Here is a 19811-nt window from a genome sequence, read left to right on the forward strand (position 1 = left end):
ACAAATTATGGATGAATAACAGTGTACCTTATGACAAGTATGAGCTTCCTCATTCAATAAATAAAGCTAAATAAGAAATGGTTTATTTATACATGATGAACAGGGATCAAATTAATCCTCAGATCTATTGAGACTTCATGAGATGCAAGTTGGCCCTCCCAGCTCTGATAACCATTTTGAGTGGGGCAGAGTTAACAAAATCTTCCAAGTCAGCCTTTTCCCAGGTGTCGGTTACACTGTTGGTTTGCACGGACACAAAGGAATTGGGGCATCAGGAGCATTTCCTGCTGCCACACTGTCCCTAGACTTCAGTTTCACCATGTATATTTTAGTGTGTGTGGGCTTTAAAATCCAAAGCATCAGGGATAGAGTCCTGTCTGGTCAGCAGGCACAGGCACAGAAAGAACATCTCATCCAAGAAATCCTCTCATCCATTCCCTGTCTTGCCAGAGCAGTCATCATTTGGAGTGGGTGGTCACTGAGGAGAGTGTTTGTAGTGGAGTTTAGCACGAGGTAGTTTCAGGTGGTTTCATCTGTGGCTCACATCTAGGCTCACTTTCAATAAACTCCTATTTTTCCCCTGTTTCCCATGGTTATATGGCTTTGTCACTTGTTCTGCTTCACATATATTAATGTTATCCTGGAGGAAAGAGCTCACAGAGATAAATCTTGAGCTGTTTTAAATGAGATGTGGGGAAATTTAGCTTAATGAAGGAAATTTTTGCATGGTGCTAAATTGGTTTAAGCATGATTTAAACCACTATAAAGCTTTTAGGTATTAGGACTTTCCTCCAGCATAATTAGATTAGCTTTCTTTGGTGGGTTTTTTTTTTTACTGTTCTGTACATAGCAAATATAGCAAGTTTCCTGCACATCTGATTATATTTAGGATCATATTGAAAAGATTAATGAACATACAGTGATTAATCTAGGTAGAAGATCTTAATTGACTTGCAGTATGCATTGGTAATAGAAAAACTGATGCTAAACAGAGGGCTGACACCAAATTGCTAAGGTTTTTTCCCCTCCTGTTGCTCTTCTAAACGAATTAATGCACTCTGTCCTCATCTCTTGTTGGTAGTGGTTGTTCTGGGCTTGGTTTTTTTACACTTGCTGGCAGCTCTGCTTCTTTTATAACTTTTTCTTCTATGTACTTTTCTGCTTGGCTTTCATGCTTATCAAATCTGTTTCCATTCCTTCCTTTGTGTACCTTATTTTCAGTCTTTAACTTCTTCATGTTTTTAGACCTTTTAGAACAAATATGGAATATGTAAATAATAGCATGATATATTCCTAGTTTTTACTTGTACACATTGAGAAGAAAAAATAAGTGTTTAGGACACTGTCGAGGTAGGAAGATATTAAAAGTCTCCTCTTTCCTTTTAGGTTCTACACAGCAAACCCAAGTCACCTCTAACAGCAGCTTTGTATTCAATTCCTGCTTTACTTGTGTATTCCCCTAAAATATCCTTCTACAGTTAAAAGCTGGAATTTAATTTTACCTAAACTTGGAAGTTTTCTCACCTAGCAAGATTCAAGAGCAACTGGTCTATCTTAGCCTACATCTTCATTAGTCTTTTATTAGAAAAACAGTAATTAGGAATGAACAGAGCAGCAGTTTGGTACAGAAATCCTGCTGCTATTCCCTTTTCCAGAAGGAAAATGTTAATCCTGTCTGTGGCCACAAACTTGCTCCTCTGACTTTGTCTTTCTGAAGTACTGCTAAAGACTCTGCACATGACAGAAGCAGAGCTCTTTCCTACCTCCATAGTTTGTTAATCTGTTTTCCTCTGAATCCCTGGGCAGGAAAAGCTCTTGGATTAATAGAGAAAAGGTACATTGTATGCTCAGAGCATGATAAAATAATCATGTGATGTTGCATTTATTTTATGGAGGAGAAGAAATACTAAGAATTCCTCTAAAACGCATGGTCAGGTTTATTTATTTATTTTTTTAAACAGTGATAATGCTGGTTTGTGTGAGTCATTCAGGCCACATCAGCTTCAAGACCTATTCTTTTTAAGAATAGCTTTTAAATTCTTTTACAGGCTGAATGATTTTTCACATCCTGACAGTAAAATCCCTTTCATTTTGTTCTCTTAGCTGCAAAATTGTCAACTCTGTTGCAGGTTAGCAGTGGGTCAACCAGGTAGCATCCTGACATTGTAATTTTTTTTTTTTAATTTGGGGACAGAGAATAAACAAATCTTGTATTTTGCTTTAGGATTTATCCCTAATAGTAAAGGACATAGTAAAATTCCCGTCTAAAACTACTTTGTCCTATTTTTTTCATATTTTGCTTACTTTGCCAAACATGAGAGTGTTCATTTGTCCTCAAAAGTACAGAGTAGGATAAATAAAATATTACTGAGAGAGGAAAGGTTCTGATTAGCAGTGCCTAAAAATATACATGAACTTTTGGATGTGGGCTATGAATTAGGGACTTTTTTTTTAATATTTGCATGGGTTTTTTTAAATAGTGTGAGATATTTAATTAAAAAAAAAAGAAACATAGGAAAGTTTTAGTTATAAATCTTACTTATTTTATCTGTGACTCCTAATTGAACTCATTTGAAGTTAGACCCAGCAGCAAAAACTGTTTTGGGCCAAATTCAGCAGTCACAGCTCTGCTAACTTTTACTGGTATTTGCATTTGGGTACCTGGAATAGAAATTCTTCAATCCTGGGCCTTTTATTTCCACCAGGGACAAGGGTGCTGCAACACAGGTTTCTCTTCATCTCTCATTTTGTGATGGTGAAGGAGTTTTGTAAATTGAGACCAGAAGAGGAGAAAAAGTAAAGTGAAATTTTTTTTTAGATTAAAGGCACTAAAGCATTCAATAATCAGCTGAGTTGTGTATTACCAGTTTTGGGAATAAGTGTAGAGTGGTTGGGGTGGGAAGGGACCTTAAAGGCCGTCCTGCTCCAAGCCCCTGCCATGGGCTGGGACACCTTCCACTGGGCCAGGTTGCTCAAGCAGGAATGATGAAACTTGATTTGGAGGAGAGGTTTAAAGGAAAATGGAGGTCAGGTGTGGCAGACATCTTCCATCTGCTGTAAATGAGATGCAAATTGAGAACTCTCTGATGGTGTGGTGATAAAAAGACCTCATGGAAACTTTCCAGCATGTGTGAGCTGAAGACCACAGCAAAGTTTCTTTGCACAGCTTTCAGCAGGGTTGACCTGGGCCAGACTCACAGCAGTGATTCCAGGATTACACTCGGTTCCCATTGCCCTCCGACAGCTGTGCAGCTCCTTCCTCTGCTCCAGTCTCCCTGGGGAATGATGTTTGTGCTTGAGGAGAGATTCAGCTGTAATATTAATTTTGTGTGCCTGCTGTAGATGGTCTACTCATTTTTGGGGCACACGGGAAGACTTCTTATTTGTGTTTTATATTTCCTTCCTATTTTTGGACTAAAGAAGCAAATTGTTGCAAGAGACCAGATGCTGGCAGATATTAGTTTGCTGTTAGCCACCTATTATTTTTGCTAATTGCAGTGTGCCTGTTAAGTGAATGCCTTTTAGACTTAAATTGCAAGCTCCCTAACAGGGCAAAATGCAACGTTTTTGTTTGTATCCAGCACAAAGGATACTCTGATCTTGTTATTTCTTGTAGTCACTCCCAGACCTCCTGATCATTTCAGACAAGCCTTAATTGTAGTCGTCTTAAAAACTTAGGTGCTCAGACTTCCTTTGTTTTAAGAAAGAGGAGAAATCATCAGTTTGCCACTGTTTTTTAGACAAAAAATTCAAAGTAGGGCATAACATGGCAAAGAAGTGCCCCTCTTTCCTACCTTATACCATCACTGGCATTGGGGGTTGTAGTTTATTCTTTTCTTACTTTAAAAGTAATAGTTTTGGCTTGGTGGCTTTTGTGGGTTTTCTGTTTTGTTTGGATGATTAATATTTTTTTTTCCTCTTTTAAAGCTCCTTTCTTCCCTCGTTTGAGCTGTGTCTGCAGCAGCAGTATGTAAAGCACTCTGGTGCTCTCGAGAGCAAATAGCAGAAATTCATGGGTCTTGGCAGGAGGTGACACCCCATGCTTTATTTTGGGCGTGCAGGAGCTGCCACGAGCAGCGATGCGCTGGGACGAGTTAGGGATCTGAAATCAGGTTATGGGATCTTCGCCGGGACCTCCCCGTTGATTCGAGCGCCTCCACGTTCCAGTGTTGCCTCACAGAGGAGGTAGATGCCAGCTGGGAGGCACTCCAGGCTTCTGAAATACCCCTTTGGGAAGATGGAGCTGTAAAAAGAGGCTGTACCTAATCCGTGCTGTTGCTTCATCCCTGCTTTTTGTCTCCTCCTCTGCTTCGTGGCATTGTTCAGAGGAATCCATTATCCCTTCTGATTTGCCCCCTTCCAATGGAAAGAATCATCTTGGTTTGTTGTTTGGCATTGTTGCAGGTGGAGCTGGAGGTCACGCTGCCAGGAGAAGGAAAGGACAGGATATTTAAGGTGGCTATCAAGTGGATGTCCTGTGTGAGCTTGCAGGCTTTACACGATGCTCTTTCTGGCCGGCTGCCGAGTGTCCCGTTTGAGACCATCCAGGCCCTGGATGTTGTCATGAGGCACTTGCCTTCCATGAGGTGAGGGGAAGCCCTTGAGGTGCTTTCGGTGTGACTCGGGTGTTTTGGTGGCTCTTTGGGCAGTCTGTGCTGCCATAGCCCAGCCACAGTCGTGGCTGTGTGGCAGTGGCAGGCTCAGGCAAGGGGCCATTGGTGCTTCCCTGGTGGGATCTGGAGCCTCCAGCCTGGTCACGAGAGCCTTTCCCTGGAGCTGCTGGGCTGGCCCACGGTTGTGTGTCTCAGGTCAGCGAGGCTCTGCCATCTCCCTCTTCCCTCTGTAGCCTTGGAGAAGGAGGCTCTCTCCGAGTGGGAAGCGCTTGGAGGTCAGTAGATGTGGAAGGGTGGATTTCAAACAACTTCATACCCTGTTCCTGTGTGTCCTTGACAGCTGTTTATAGCCAATTTTGTGTGAAGGTTGCCGTGCTAGGGGGACACTAATGTCACCCTGTGTGGCTATTTTGATAGGAAAGAAAAACCTGGAAATTATTTGTTTGCTTTTCAAGTGGGACCTACAGCATTTTCAGTTACACCCAAGAGATACTGGGCTTAATTCTGCTGCCGTGACACAAGCCACTTAAGACCACTGTGCAAATTATATTTAATTAGAAAGCAAAGAACAAAGTTTAGTGGGGCTGAACTTTCCCATAGTGAAGCTCTAATCCGGTAATATGAGTTAAATATATGTGTCTTAAAATAGCCTTATGTTGACTTTATCCTCAAATTTAGGATAAAAAGATATAAAATTACTTTCATCAGGTTTTACAGCACAGAAAACAGCCCACAATGTCCAATTCCTTTGTTCAGAGGAGCCATTGGCTCTGGGTATGATTTGTTTGCTATTAAGTTCGCAGTACTTAATTATCAAGATGAAAGATGGATCAGAAATATTTATTAGATCACTTATTTACCCTCAGATAATGTCTGTAATTCAGAGTATGGGAAGAGATTGTTACCTTGGTGTTTTAATAGCGGAGACTTAATTATTTTCTTATGGAGGCACAGCTGAAGTTTTAATAGAAGACAAATAAAAAGTTATTAATGCTTTTTTTTTTTTTTCTGGAATTAGTAGATATATTGAATTTAAACCTGAGTAGTAGCCAGTTTCTTACTGGCTGGGTAACAAGTAACTGGTAACAAGCTGGGTTTTGAGAGGTGTAACCTGAGTCTTGCCAGGAATCTCAGATTATTGGTAATTTTAAACACTGACATTTCTGTGTTTTTGTAAAGAGGAATTTGCATTCGTTATGGATTTATTGCGATTTTTGCTTTAGTTTTCTCATGTGAATTTATTTGCTTTCTTGCAGGTATACTCCTGTGGGGAGATCTTTCTTTACAGCATCAGAAGGGTGCTCAAATCCTTTGGGTGGTGGCAGAGAAGTTTGGTTTGGCTTCCATCAATCAGTCAGACCTTCATTATGGAAAATGATGCTAAATATTGATGGTAGGTACTAGGAAGTGTTTTCTTGTTTCTTCTTTCTTCTTAATGGAAAGGCAAAATTTTAGTTCAGTTTTTTGGATTTCCTAAGAATTTCCTCTGTGTTGTTGTAACACACCATTAATGTTTTTTCTGCAGTGTCTGCAACTGCATTTTACAAAGCACAACCAGTTATTGAGTTTGTCTGTGAAGTTCTGGACTTCAAAAGTATTGAAGAGCAACAAAAACCTCTGACAGATTCCCAAAGGGTAAAGTTTACCAAAGAAATAAAAGGTAATAAGGAAATTGTATACAGATGCTTTATTCTGTCTGATATGGTTACCACTATGTGTTTTAAATATTTTCTACAGCAGTTTGTCTTATTGGGAGAATAAAATTTAATATTTTTTGCTTTTGAAACCTATCAGTAGTACCAATCCCAGTTTCCTGACAAAAATATGTCAATTCCTAATCTGATTTCAAAGTATTTACAAAGACTGGGATTTCATGTTTTTTTAATTACCCAATCTTAAATTTTTCCAATTACTAATATCAGATTTTTCATATTTCAAATTTTACTAATAATTTAGCAATGTGTTTTGCATACTTAGGCATCTGTCTTGCACATACTGTCTTGGAAGTAAATAACAAGTAATTCTAGTTGTAGTGACTGAATCAAAGAGAACAGGAGGAAGAAATCTTACTGGTTTTGTTCACTGAAGGCTTCCTCTGCAAAATGGAGATCCTTCCCTCCTGATACTCTTGGCAGAAAGCAAGCAACTTTAAAAAGAATAAATCCATAAATCCATCCTGCACCTTCCTTTTGTGTTTCCAAAAAACATCAACAAAATTATCTTTGCACAACTAGAAGTTAGCAAGGAAAGTAGAAATAAATCCTGCGTTTGCATTGGTTGTAAGTGTTTTGAAAGGATAATCAGGCACCAAATTGCTTCACTGTGGCCTCATTCCCATGAGCTCCTAGAGAGGCTGTTTGGGGATTCCACTCCCCCCACACCCCCAGTTCATTAACTCAGGCAAGGCTGCAAGAGCTGGAGGTCTTACAGACCCTGTATGTTTAGACAGAAAGTATAAATAAGGGGTTTTGTTTCAAGGAGCTCGTGTGCCCTTTTTGTCCTTTCCCCATGCTGGCCTTCCTTAGAGGTACAGCACTGGAATTTGCAGAATGTGCTCAGCATCATCTGTCAGCTCTGGGGGCTTTGGGATTTCGTCTTGTCTCTGAAATTCTGTGTTGAACTTTGGCTAAAGCTCAGGAGTTTTGAATTTTAAGACTGTAAATTGCTTTTTGAGTTCTGTCTGGGCTACCCTTTGGGGCTAAATAGAATGGTTTAGCTAAATAGACTGTTTAACTGGTCTTGTGTAGCAGTTTAGGGCTGACACCTTGATTTTAGAGAAATGGTTATTTGTGCTGTCCAATTTTTAGGTCTGAAGGTGGAGATAACACACTGTGGACAAATGAAAAGGAAGTACAGAGTGTGCAATGTCACCAGACGACCAGCAAGTCACCAAACGTAAAGTATTTTTCTGCTTTTTAGAAATATGTTTGGTCTCAGGCTGGAAAAATACCTTGCCTGCCTTACTGGGGTGGGAAAAGCTACCTTGAAAAATGATGCTTTCTTTGGTTAATACCCTTAAATATACCTCAAATATTTTCCCACTTTTGCTGTTCTTTTTGTTCTATTTTTATACTATAGTGAGTATCATAGCATTTGAACTAATTGCTCTGTTGTAAATCTGGGAGGTTTTTAGCTTGGGTGGGATTTTTTTCTGTTATTTATGGATTTCTTTAAAATTGGAAGAACAGGGTGTCCTATTTGTAGCCTGATGTTTCCCACAACTGGAATAGAAAAGTAATGCCTGTTGGGATCAGCCTCCTGATGTTGCTTATTTGCAATCTCTTTTTCCTCTGGAAAAAAAGTTTCTTTTTAACTACCAACCAGAGATTTGCAGATAACTTGAATATGGAGACAGTGGTTCCCATTTTTAAGGAAGCAATATAAGGAAACAAAGCTGATACCAGCTTTTTACAAGAAGTTAACTGATCAGTAGCTGAATCTGGTTTTTAATTGTTTGGGCTTTGTTTCATCCTCCTTCAATAAGCTTAACTTGTGCCAAGAAATGTACTGAGGAACTGTGGGGGATGCATTTTGCCTGAAGTAATAGCTGCTTTCCATGTTTGCATTCCAACAGATTCCCACTTCAGCAGGAGAATGGACAAACAGTTGAATGCACTGTAGCTCAGTATTTTAAGGACAGGCATAAATTAGTTTTACGCTACCCTCACCTTCCATGTTTACAAGTTGGACAGGAGCAGAAACACACATACCTTCCTCTGGAGGCAAGTAAACTCGTAGATAATTCTGTATTTTGGGGCTGGGGTAAGGGGGTCAGAGGGAAAAAAAGGGTTTAAATAATGGCAAACTGTTTTTTGAGCAGCCAAAATATTGAGAAATTCTGTGGTGCATCAGTGAAAGAAAAGCTACAAGCCAAAAAAACCAGTTGGACAGTGTTTCATTTTCTTTCTGTGGGGATATTTCAGGTGTGCAACATAGTGGCAGGACAAAGATGCATCAAGAAACTCACTGACAATCAAACTTCCACTATGATTCGAGCCACTGCCAGATCAGCCCCAGACCGGCAGGAAGAGATCAGCAAATTGGTGAGTGTTGTGTCAAACATGAGGCAGGTGTAGGAATGGGCTTAAATTTGCTCACCTTTAGCAGATACTGATGTGTTTGTGCACTGCACACAGGTTATGAGCTTGGTTTTTTACGTTTTGATGATTTCAGATGCGGAGCGCGAGTTTCAACACAGACCCTTACGTCCGAGAGTTTGGGATCATGGTCAAGGATGAAATGACAGATGTGACTGGCAGAGTCCTGCAGCCTCCCTCAATCCTCTATGGAGGCAGGGTATGTCCAGTGGCTTCTGTGCAGTCTGCAGTGGCTTCCAGCACCAGCTGTGATGGCCTCTGTAATGTGATTATTTTAAATTAATTGTGTTGTCTGCAATGAGAGCAGCCATGGGTGTATTGTTGAGAATTTAAATTTAGGTTCTCAAAGTCCTTAAATGTATTGGCCAATTTGCATCACTTTCAATTGCTGTTTTATTTTGGAAAGTTAAGCTCGGTTAAAAATGCCTTTTTTTGCCTCAAACACTCTTTCATTGTGTGTTGCAAGAAGCAGCCTGCAAATTGTGGCTCAGATCAATGTGTATGGAGAAGAGCAAAGACTCTTTCAATTATCACTGTATATATTTGAAAATATGCTGAAAAATTCCTGAACTTCTGGTTGGTTTTGAATATTCTGGGTGGAGCAACTGTGTTTAGGGCAGCTGTCTTGAGGTATCATCTCTATCAGCATGCCCTTCCGCAGAGCCATCACTTCCTGTTTGGAATATTTACCCAAAGGTTTTTATTTCACAATGGCTTTTCAGATGGCCCTTCTGACATAATTTTTCTCCTGTGATATCTTTTTAAAAAGTTTGAGAAACAGGATTTTCCATCAGTTACCAGATTTCCCTTCAGGGACTTGTTGCAAGATGAAAGCTTTAATAGCTGGGATAATTTCATTTTGGAAGCTTTTGATGAATCTCTTCAGATCATGCACTGCCAGCTGAATAAAATTCTGTCCCTGTGCACAACAGACTGGTGCCTCCAAACCCATAATGGGAGAGGATCTGGAGTTTCCTGCCTAGAATTCTTCAGATGACTCAGGCAAATTAGCTGAAAGCTCCCTTCACTGGCAGGTTAAGGTACCCCAGGCCTGACCCTAATTAGGGGACTGCTTTCATGAACTATTCTGGCACCAGCAGGCTGGGGGAACTTAATGGCAGATGAATGTTGGAAAGTCATAGTGGGAGAGGCACTGCCTTCAGCACACACAGCTCTTTGCAAAATCCATTATCAGATTCATGTATGTGTCCTGAGAAATGCCCGGAAGCTTTAGTTGTTGCTGCTAGGTGAGAAGGAAGACATCATGGGAACTTGTCTGAAGCATCTGTCAGTATTTATTAAGGTAGTTAACATCACCAGAATTACTTCAGCTGCTTTATTACATCCCTTGTCCTCTAGATAATCCATCCCGGTAATATCTGCTAGGTGGGAGAAATAGAAGTGTTGGGCTGGTCCACTTTGAATAACTGATCACCTTTCTCAGCTTGTTCACATGTTTTCTGGAGTTGTGTGACATTGAACCACTGTTTGTCTCTACTTAGTGATGTGTAAAATATTGATAGTACCTAAATTAACTTTCCCTTGTAAAGTCACTGTAGAAATGTAGGTTCTTGTTAACGTTCCATACCAAGCATGAATCTTACTTTCCATATATAATTTCTCTTTGCTGCTGATAAATACAAACAAAGGCAATGATCAGCAATAAAAACGAACAATGTGAGTTTTATTTTTCACCTGGCTAAGAAGCTGTCTTGCTACAGTGATAAAATGATTATTGTAAGATGGATGGATGTTTGTACAGGGGAAAGAACGACCTGAGAGTATAAATCAACTGCCAGTTGGAGGGAAGTAGAAGCAAAGCTAATTTTTGTTTAGCATCAATCAAGTTTTTCATTAATGTTTAATTTTTACCTTCCACTTCCAGAATAAAGCAATTGCTACACCAGTGCAAGGTGTCTGGGACATGAGGAATAAACAATTTCACACTGGAATTGAAATAAAGGTTTGGGCAATTGCCTGCTTTGCTCCCCAGCGCCAGTGCACTGAAGTTCATCTTAAGTAAGTGTGTTGTGTAAGGTGGTGATTTTATTTTTAATTAAAGATGCAAATGTCATGATTTCACTTTTAGGAAGAACATATTTCTGGTTAAATTGTTTAACATATGGCAATACATCTTCTGTCTCTTCATGTTTTGAATGATGCCAGTCTGATTTCAATGCCAGCATCAGGAAATCCTCCAAATCAGACTTAACAAAAGCCATCTATGCTTTATGGCAGGTTTCTGACCTGTGAGGCCCTAGGACAGGGTTTAAGATAACTGAAATGATGTAATGATGGGTCTTTACCACTAAGTGTTTCTCAAGAGTGACAGCTAAGATATGTGTTCTCTTAGGTTCCTTTCCTGGTTATATAGAGTAGAATTAGTCATGTAGAATTTCTTTAAAAGGAAATTTTTTGTCCAAAACCTTTTCAGAGCTTCTGGAATGTGCAAGTTGCTGTATTTGCCAGATGAGTAGCACTAGTTGTTCTATTGGCTTTAAGTGTTTGAATGAAACTTTCAGATTTGATTTCTTTATATTTGGATGGGACAGGATTGTACAGTGACATCTGCCATTGGCTCAGGGAAGGTGTGCAGGCCCAGATCCATGGCTGATCCCTCCTTCCACATGCAGCTGCTTTCCCTTCATGCATGGACAAGTGCAGCCTGTGGAGCTGCCCTGGCAGTGACTCAGCTGCTCTCTGGGAGGTGAATGCAAGGCAGGGATTGCTCACACCAGTGGCATTGCCATGGCACTGTTCCTTCAGATGGTTTGCCAAACAGCTTGGTAATTTTTCCCTAACAAGTGATGAGCAAACAGTGGGAATCTTTTTACTGCCCATTGTGTGAGGAGGGGAGGGACTTGTTCTCTCCAGGCACAAGTCAAGAACTGGGCTGCCAGAGAACTTTCCCTTCCATGACGTTGCTTCTAGTGGAAATGCTGTGTAAGCCAAGTTACTCAGTTTTGAGAAATAGGCAGAAGTCCTCAACATAATGAGCCAAAATAAAATTATTTGGATGGCTTAGAATGAGATTGTATTTACCATGAAAGGACATCACTTCATGTCAGGAAAAATGTCTGCATCCTGTTCCATCTTGTGGCCTCTTGTTACATCTTGTTGATCAAATTGGAATTCGAATGCTGCTGATTCATCAGAGTAAACACCTTCAAATGTTCTAAAAGTCTTCAAATTCATCCTGCTCTACCTCTTGGGAACAGAGAGAACCTTTCCTTGTAGGCACTGTACTCAAACCCTGACTTATTTCAGACTTGAATGTTGAAATCCAGAAGGGTTTGGGTTGGAAGGGACCTTAAAGATCATCCGGTTCCAGCCCCTCTTCCATGGGCAGGGACACCTTCCCCTAGACCAGGTTGTTCTAAGCCTTATCCGGCCTGGCCAGGGATGGGGAGATGTTCTGCCCCTGACTGTGCTGTAGGGAGTGCTTGTTTTTCCAGAGGAAATACCCATTTTCTGCAAGGAGCCTCAGGCTGCAGGGCTGAAGCTCACAGGCTGTTATGATTCATGCAAGTTAACAACAGGTTTGGAAGAAGCTAAATCTTCACACCCTCTCAGTCAGTGGTACCCTGGCACCCTGTGGTGGAGATGAGCAATGTTTTAGACAACTGCAGGGGGGTACCCACTCCAACCTAATAAAAAGAGCTTTTATCAGTGAGATAAAAAGACTCTCAGGTGAAAGCCTCTGAAGAAATTAGGTTGTCTCCATATCTGATCACTTCCATCAAAGGGTGACTTTTTTTTCACCAGCCTTTCACCAGGAGAAGGTTTCCCATCACCTCCAGGATACACATTTTCTCTGGTATCTGTGAAATTGTGCATTGTTATGGATGCTAGAGCAATTCACTGAGACAATTGCTGGTAATTCACTGAGACAATTGCTGGTAATTTCTGTTGGTTGTTTTCATCATGAAGAAAAAAGAGAAGAACTCCAGCCCTTTCTGTGGTGGTAACAGATGGAATTACATTAGAGCAGGCTATGCCAAATTGTCATTATTGCAGTCTTTTTGCAGAAAGTATTTTATCCTGTATTTCCATAGAAATAAGGTAGAATTTGCTTTGGAAATGAGGTTTTTTATTAATGGTGTTATTTATACAGCATATTTATACAGCATATTTCCTGTCTTGCCTTCAGTGACTACACAGGCATTGTCAATTAAAGATGCACATGGGGTTAAATTCCTAGATTTTTGGATGGCACAGCTCTGCAAGCTTAACAGGATTGTTCCATTAAAAATAAGATCAAAAATCAAGATGGGTTTTGATTGTCTGATAATGTAATGTATTTATGTGCCTTGCCCAGGTCCTTCACAGAGCAGCTGAGGAAGATTTCCAGGGATGCTGGAATGCCAATTCAGGGGCAGCCCTGCTTCTGTAAATATGCCCAGGGAGCCGACAGCGTGGAGCCCATGTTCAGACACCTCAAGAACACTTACACTGGGCTGCAGCTTGTCGTGGTCATTTTGCCAGGAAAAACACCAGTCTATGGTCAGTGAGTGGAAACAGTGCATTTCAGTCACAGTTTTGTGTGTTTTTTGTGAGCTGTCCAAAGGAGAGAGGTTTAATGCTGGTTTAACTCTGTAAATTCCAGTTAGGGAATGGGCTGTAGACTAATTTTACTATTTTTCTTGTGCTGCATGATGTTTTATATTAAGACCTAAGTATTTTCAGTGTGTTTTCTATGCTTTTAATTTGTTTTTCCCCATTCTCCCTGCTGTTGGATTTGAGAAAGCCAGCACAGGGCTTTGGTGAGATTGACATTGATAGGCAGTGGATTATAATATGCTTAATGAAACTTGTGTGCTGAAAATTCCAAGTGACTGAAGAAGTAATGACTTCAAGAACTCTGTCACTTTTAGAACACCTTTGCTTACTCACACAATCTCCCTTTGGCAAAAAAATGTTGAGTGAAGGAGATTTGTCTATTTTTCTTATTATTTCAATTTTTTAACTCAGGTTGCAAGGATACGGGTGCACAGAAAGTGAAAATTCAGCAAAATCAATGGGTTTTTTGGAAACAGTGACAACCAGTACATTTTACATGGCATACACACATGGGTTTTACTATGTTTTACATAAACCATGCATTTTCAAGCTCTTCCTGTAGGCAGGACTGCTTTTTTCCTGTCCTGTCTCCCTCCTTTTTTCACTTAGCTTGCCCAGCTGGAGCAGCAGCCACTGTTTTTCTCCCATAGCCATGTGGACTCTTCTCTGGTGGATCAGATCTACCAAGCAGCTGCAGATTTGTTTTATCCCATCCCTCACCATTTTAATGTAGCACAAAATAATTTTCCAACTGTAATATTATCTCTTACAAGATGAAAAGAGATTAAGCAAGGAACCTTAAGGAAATAGTACTTTTTTGCCCCTTGAATTCAGCCTGCAAAGGAAGTGGCTCGTCTCTAATTTGTACAATAGGAATTTGGTGCAAAATGACATTTTTAGTATTCCTGTTTGGCATTAAAAGGGAATTCTTTTCCTCTACTTAACCACTGAGAGGATGTGGTACCAGTCTGATCTTTTTTCTTTGTCATTATCTTTAATTACAGTTATTTCTACCCCCTCTAATCATCTCTCCTTATTTTCTCCCTACGCTCTTCCATACCCTGCACTTCCTATACCAACAGTCTTGTCTTTTCTCTTCTTCCCACTCTGCTCTTTCCCTCTCCTGCTGCCAAAGAGAGGGGTTCATCTTCTCCGAGCCAGTCTTGGAGCCTAAATTTCTTCCCTGAGTGTAAGAGTATGTGGGTCTCTGAAACCTTGAAGTCTCAACTTTGTTGTTAACGATAGGATTTGATTTAACTATTGGAATTGTACAGTACTTAATGAGTTTCTTGGAGTTTTTGTGGGCCATTGTCTGCTAAGCTGACCACTTTTCTATGCAATTGATAAACTTGCAGTGAAGATTGATAAACTGCTTGGCTGAATATTGCTCAGCACTCTATTGCTAGGTTTGTGTTACTATTCCAGTGTTTAATAATGCAACAAGTGCTCAATATCCTAATATTATCCACATTGCCCACATCATTAGCCAAAGCTGATGATATAATGTTACAATTCTAAAATAAGAATTAATTTAAAATTTCTAAGTTAATATAAGCCAAGAGTGCCTTTAGTTACTGCCTTTAGGACCCAGTTAGGTGGAGCAGAGCAGAACTGTGAGAGGTTCTGGAGGCTGGGTGGGTTTAGGGGGTAAGTTTTATTGTGTTCCTTTAAGCTTGAGCACCACTTTGCTAAAACTCCAGGTGTGGTTAATTGGCACCAAATTCAAGTCTCCTCCATGGTTGGATTTGCAATTTGAAAATATTTTTTTTCTGTTTTTCTCATTCTGTAGCGGAGGTGAAGCGCGTTGGCGACACGGTGCTGGGCATGGCCACTCAGTGTGTGCAGATGAAAAACGTCCAAAGAACAACACCACAAACTCTATCCAACCTTTGCTTAAAAATAAACGTCAAATTAGGAGGTGTAAATAACATTCTACTGCCACAGGGAAGGTAAGTTCATCTTTCAAAGGGAAGAGGTTTTTGTCTTGCAAAGAGAACGTGCGTCATGCTGAGATAACTGGGAGCTTTTATCTGCAGCCATAGCACTGTAGCTTAAGTGACTCTTCAGACAAACTCTCTTTTGGCTTCTAGTAAATAGTCCTGCAAAAGTTAGGCTATGAAAACAGGAGAGGAATACTTGTTTCTGTTGAAATTTATAATAAAAGTATTGTTTTAATGATATCTGACCACTGAAGTACACAACTGTCACAAAATGAAAAATCTAATATTCTATTTGCCTTGAGTTTTCAAAAACAGAGAGCACTTAGAACAGCAGTGTCTTTTCTTTTGGTCAACATTCTTCTCTTTGAGACTCTTAACCACAGCAAAGACGTGAGCCTGCATCAGGCCATGGACTGTGCTCTCAAAATTCCTGAGTTTGCTGGCTGTGGAACCCACTGGCTCTCAGGTGTCCTCCACATTCAGTGTTGCCATGAAGGTGGGGTACTGGGGTGGCCCTGGATGTGCCAGGCTCACAACATTTGCCCTGTGCACCTGACCTTGTCAGGGTTGTTACCATGCTGTCCATCCCTCCCAAAAAGTACCTCTAGTACTGCCACTTCTCTCAGCTGTTGGATCCCTTCCTCAGTGGTCTGCCACGGCATTCTGTGATTGTGATCCTCCATTCTGTCTCTGTGACCAATCCTCTCCTCATTAAAAGCTGCTCCCAGAGAAGAAGGGGCCCTGGCTCCCTTCAAATGCCCAATCAATACCTGTGTCGTGGGTCAGGGATGGTTCAGCTGGAGCCTGGACAGCTGGAAGGTCTGTGGGTTCCATGGCTGCACCATCAGCCTTTCCCTCTTGCGGGCAGGGAGAGAGAGGGCTTCCCACCAGCTGGGGAACAGTATTCCCTCAGCACCTGGCCTGTCTCCTCCCATACCCCCATCCAGTCTGGGTGCTTCATTCCTGAGATGGGCAGCGGGGCAGGGTCAGGCTGTGGGGCAGTGCCCCTGCCCCTGGGCAGCATCCCTAGTCTCTGGGGTAGATGGCAGGTTGGTTACCCAAGACAGTCCCACCTTATCTCTAAATGCTGAATAGATTGGGCCTATCAGCAGCACCAGCCATGGTAGGATGTCAGCATCTAGAAAAGAATTTGAACCCTTTGAAAGGTGCTGGGGTACATCCAAAGAAGTGGGGGAAGGACTGGGGAAAATCTTCCCCCTGTATTGCTTCCTCACAGTGGGCACCATTATTCATGAAACCTCACAGACATGAACTTAGCCTCTGGTAGTTGTACAGCCACGTGTCCACATTCCAGAGGAAGTTTAAAATCCAGGAATTGCTCACCTTATTGACCCGTTGTGCAAACTGGGTAACAGCCACTGTAGCCTTAGTCATGGGATCCATGTTTAGATAAGGAGCTGCAAATGGGAAAAATGTAGCCACAACCAAGAAAAAAGCCAAAAAGCCCTAATTCCTGACATTACCTACCCATTTCTTTTAAAGAAGGTCTGCATATGTGCACAGTCCTTTAATTTTCTCAGATGCCATTTGTTACTAAGGGATCAACTTTTACTCCTTTCCTTGGTCCAGTTGATAAAAATTGCAATTCTTCAAGTTAGAAAAAACTAGATACATTTTAAAATTAATTCTTAATTAAGAGCAACAATTAGCTGTGCTTTAAAAATCTGCCTAAGTATTTAGCATGAGAACCTTAATCAGGATTTTTAATTACTACCACAGGACAAGTGACCAACTCTGATGAAGTGCCAGTTATTGATGAATTCACTGGAGGAGTAGAGAGTGCTGTTTATTTGAGTTTTAATGTACTTTATTAAGCATAAATCTTGCTGTTTTTACAAATTTCCCTTCTCTTTGCCAGACCTCCAGTATTCCAACAGCCTGTCATATTCCTTGGTGCAGATGTAACTCACCCACCAGCTGGGGATGGGAAAAAGCCTTCCATTGCTGCAGTGAGTAAATTGTGTCCTGGTCTTTGCCCCCAGCTCCCTCCTGCTGCTCTGCTCTAACGCATTTTATTGCTTTCAATCCTTTTGTGGTCCATTGCTTCTGATTGCCTAATTATAGCATTATAAATTATTTTTCTGCAGGAATTTATTGAAACTTCAGAGAGCTTGCTCTGATGCTAATTACTTAAATGTGTGTATTAGCTTGTAAAATGCCTGAGTTGCTGATACACAGAGGAGCTTTTCTGGGAGCTGATATTTATTAGCAGCCTGATAATGAGCTGGTGCATGATTAAATCTGCTTCTTCAGCACTTAGAAATGTTCAGAATTTCTTCATTGCTCATAGGGAACTAGGCTGCTCAACTGTGGTTTCTGGGGACTCAAGCTTCCAGAAAACACAAAATGTGCATTAATCTCTTGGAAATATACGTCGTAAATACAGGGAATGGTCTTTAACTTCTGTTATGTCAAACACCTGTAGTGGCTGCTCAGGATTGTTTAATAATGAAGTTCTTTGGTGAAGTTATGTATCTGTTTTGAAAAGTTACACCTGTGTGTCCAGGAAAAAACAGGTGGAGATGTGCTCACTTCTTCAGGTTTTTTATTTATTTTTAAGTCCCATGCCACTTTTACAGGATATGGATGCTAACATTTTATTAACAGAAAAATCCCTGCCCTTGATAAAGGGTGTGGATATTTCTGTGGCCCATCACCATTTCAGTTTGATGGATCCAAAGACAGGCTTGGTGTCCCAGAGTTCAAGCTCCTGTGCTGCAGTCTGAACCGTCTCAATGGCTTCATGGTATCAGTGCTCCAAACTGTGTTTAAGTGCCTGTAGGTGCAAACAGGAAAGGAGTCTTTTAGATTTAAAACAAGTTTTCTCTTTCAGCAGGGTGTGCTGCCACAGGAGAACTAAACCCAGAGCTGTTTCCAAGCACATTTTAATTTCAAATACGTCTTTGCCAGGCCAAGCACTCAGTGTGGCAGACAGTGCAGTTGTCTCATGAAATAACCTTCATTTAAGTGCTCTCTGGTTTGATGGCAAGCGTTTTTCCCCAGGTTGTAGGAAGCATGGATGCTCATCCCAACCGTTACTGTGCCACTGTGCGGGTGCAGCAGCACCGCCAGGAAATCATCCAGGATTTGGCTGCCATGGTCAGGGAGTTGCTTATCCAGTTCTACAAATCAACGAGATTCAAACCAACTCGCATCATCTTCTACAGGGATGGTGTTTCTGAGGGGCAGTTCCAACAGGTGATATTTGTCTTCTTGAAATTCTGATAGTGTAGTTTTGTGGTAGTAATGGAGTTTTAAAATCCCACCTTCATGTGGTTGAAGTTACAAGAAGTATAACCTCAACAAATCTTCCCTCAACAAATTTGTTGGATTCTAACCTAGGCAGGAGAAGTGTTTGCATACTTTTCATGTGCTTTTGAAAGTACTTTTCCCCTTTAAAATATTTCCCCCTATAGAATTATAAGTGAAAAGTGTAGTTTTAGCACTCAAGTTATGTTCCGCATCTATTTCCTATTTAGGATAAATTAGTCAGACTGTATCCCATAGAACTTGGGCAGTAAAGAAAAATTATGTGGTTTTTTTTTTTAAAGAGGATTAATAAATACTGGATTTTCACAGTAATTTTTATTCTGATAAAACTCATCAGATCCTTTGTCATATTTATTTTGTTTGCTTGCTAGTACCATATTCTATGAAATATTTTTCTATATATTTTAAAAACTCTTATTTCCAGTACTTGTGTATGTAAATAAAAGATACATAATTGAGTCAGCTTCTCAAAATCCAGGGGAAAAGAGGAAAGGTCACTTGCTAAACTTGAATGGATAAAATAATCTTTGTATGAACTTTTGATATATCCTCTTTTCAATTGTCACTGGTTTTCACTGAATTTTTAATGTGCAATTAACCCATATTCCAAATCATTGCTTTTTGGTTTGTTCTACTTTCCTTATTATTGGTGTCTGTAGTCCTGCATGGGACTGCAAAAGCTGGGAAAGAGCAGCTGAGCACTTCTGGACTTGATCCCTTGTTCTGGTCTGGAATATAATTAGTCTGTTGTATTCAGCAGCCTAATTAGTTGTTCATTTGTATTTGGTAGTTAAAGAGATTTGGACATGCAGGTTATTAGTCCTAGCCTTGTGCTTGGAGCTGAACAAATATTGAAGCAGCTCTCTCCTGGCTCAGGAAACTGCTGATGTAATTTGCCTTCATCAGGGGAAGAAATTAAGGTTTGGTCCTGAAAGCTTTGATGTCTCATTACTCTGAGTGACAGTACAAGAAGGAACATGATAAATTATCTGTGGATAAGTAGAAGAAATCTGTAGATAAATAAGAGGAATTTGTATGATGGCAATGGTTCACATTGATCACACCTCTCTCTGTGTGTGGCTCAGGTTCTCCACCACGAGCTGCTGGCTATCAGGGAGGCTTGCATTAAACTGGAGAAGGATTATCAGCCTGGCATCACATTTATAGTGGTGCAGAAAAGGCACCACACCAGACTCTTCTGCACGGATAAAAACGAACGGGTACGTTCTGCTTGGGACCCCCAAACGCCCAGCAGGCAGCCAAGTCAGCAATTCCTGTTTATTTGTGGTACTTTGGGTGGAGATCAGACT

The 19811-nt window shown here is 40.7% G+C and overlaps 1 protein-coding gene across 2 annotated transcripts in view; it reads left to right on the forward strand.

Annotated features, from left to right (window-relative positions):
• AGO2 (argonaute RISC catalytic component 2) overlaps positions 1-19811 on the forward strand; it is a 55692-nt gene that overhangs the window by 22512 nt on the left and 13369 nt on the right. Inside the window, exons 4-16 of one of the 2 annotated variants that reach the window (XM_068180134.1) lie at positions 4402-4586; positions 5870-6006; positions 6139-6273; positions 7421-7508; positions 8188-8335; positions 8537-8656; positions 8787-8909; positions 10596-10729; positions 13029-13213; positions 15060-15219; positions 17090-17180; positions 18235-18429; positions 19587-19721. In XM_068180134.1, coding sequence (XP_068036235.1) covers positions 4402-4586; positions 5870-6006; positions 6139-6273; positions 7421-7508; positions 8188-8335; positions 8537-8656; positions 8787-8909; positions 10596-10729; positions 13029-13213; positions 15060-15219; positions 17090-17180; positions 18235-18429; positions 19587-19721 — 1836 coding nt within the window. The remainder of the gene's footprint in view (positions 1-4401; positions 4587-5869; positions 6007-6138; positions 6274-7420; positions 7509-8187; positions 8336-8536; positions 8657-8786; positions 8910-10595; positions 10730-13028; positions 13214-15059; positions 15220-17089; positions 17181-18234; positions 18430-19586; positions 19722-19811) is intronic. The other variant, XM_068180143.1, reaches the window with a different exon arrangement.

Source organism: Anomalospiza imberbis, chromosome 1 (assembly GCF_031753505.1).
Source record: "Anomalospiza imberbis isolate Cuckoo-Finch-1a 21T00152 chromosome 1, ASM3175350v1, whole genome shotgun sequence".
NCBI lineage: Eukaryota > Metazoa > Chordata > Aves > Passeriformes > Viduidae > Anomalospiza > Anomalospiza imberbis.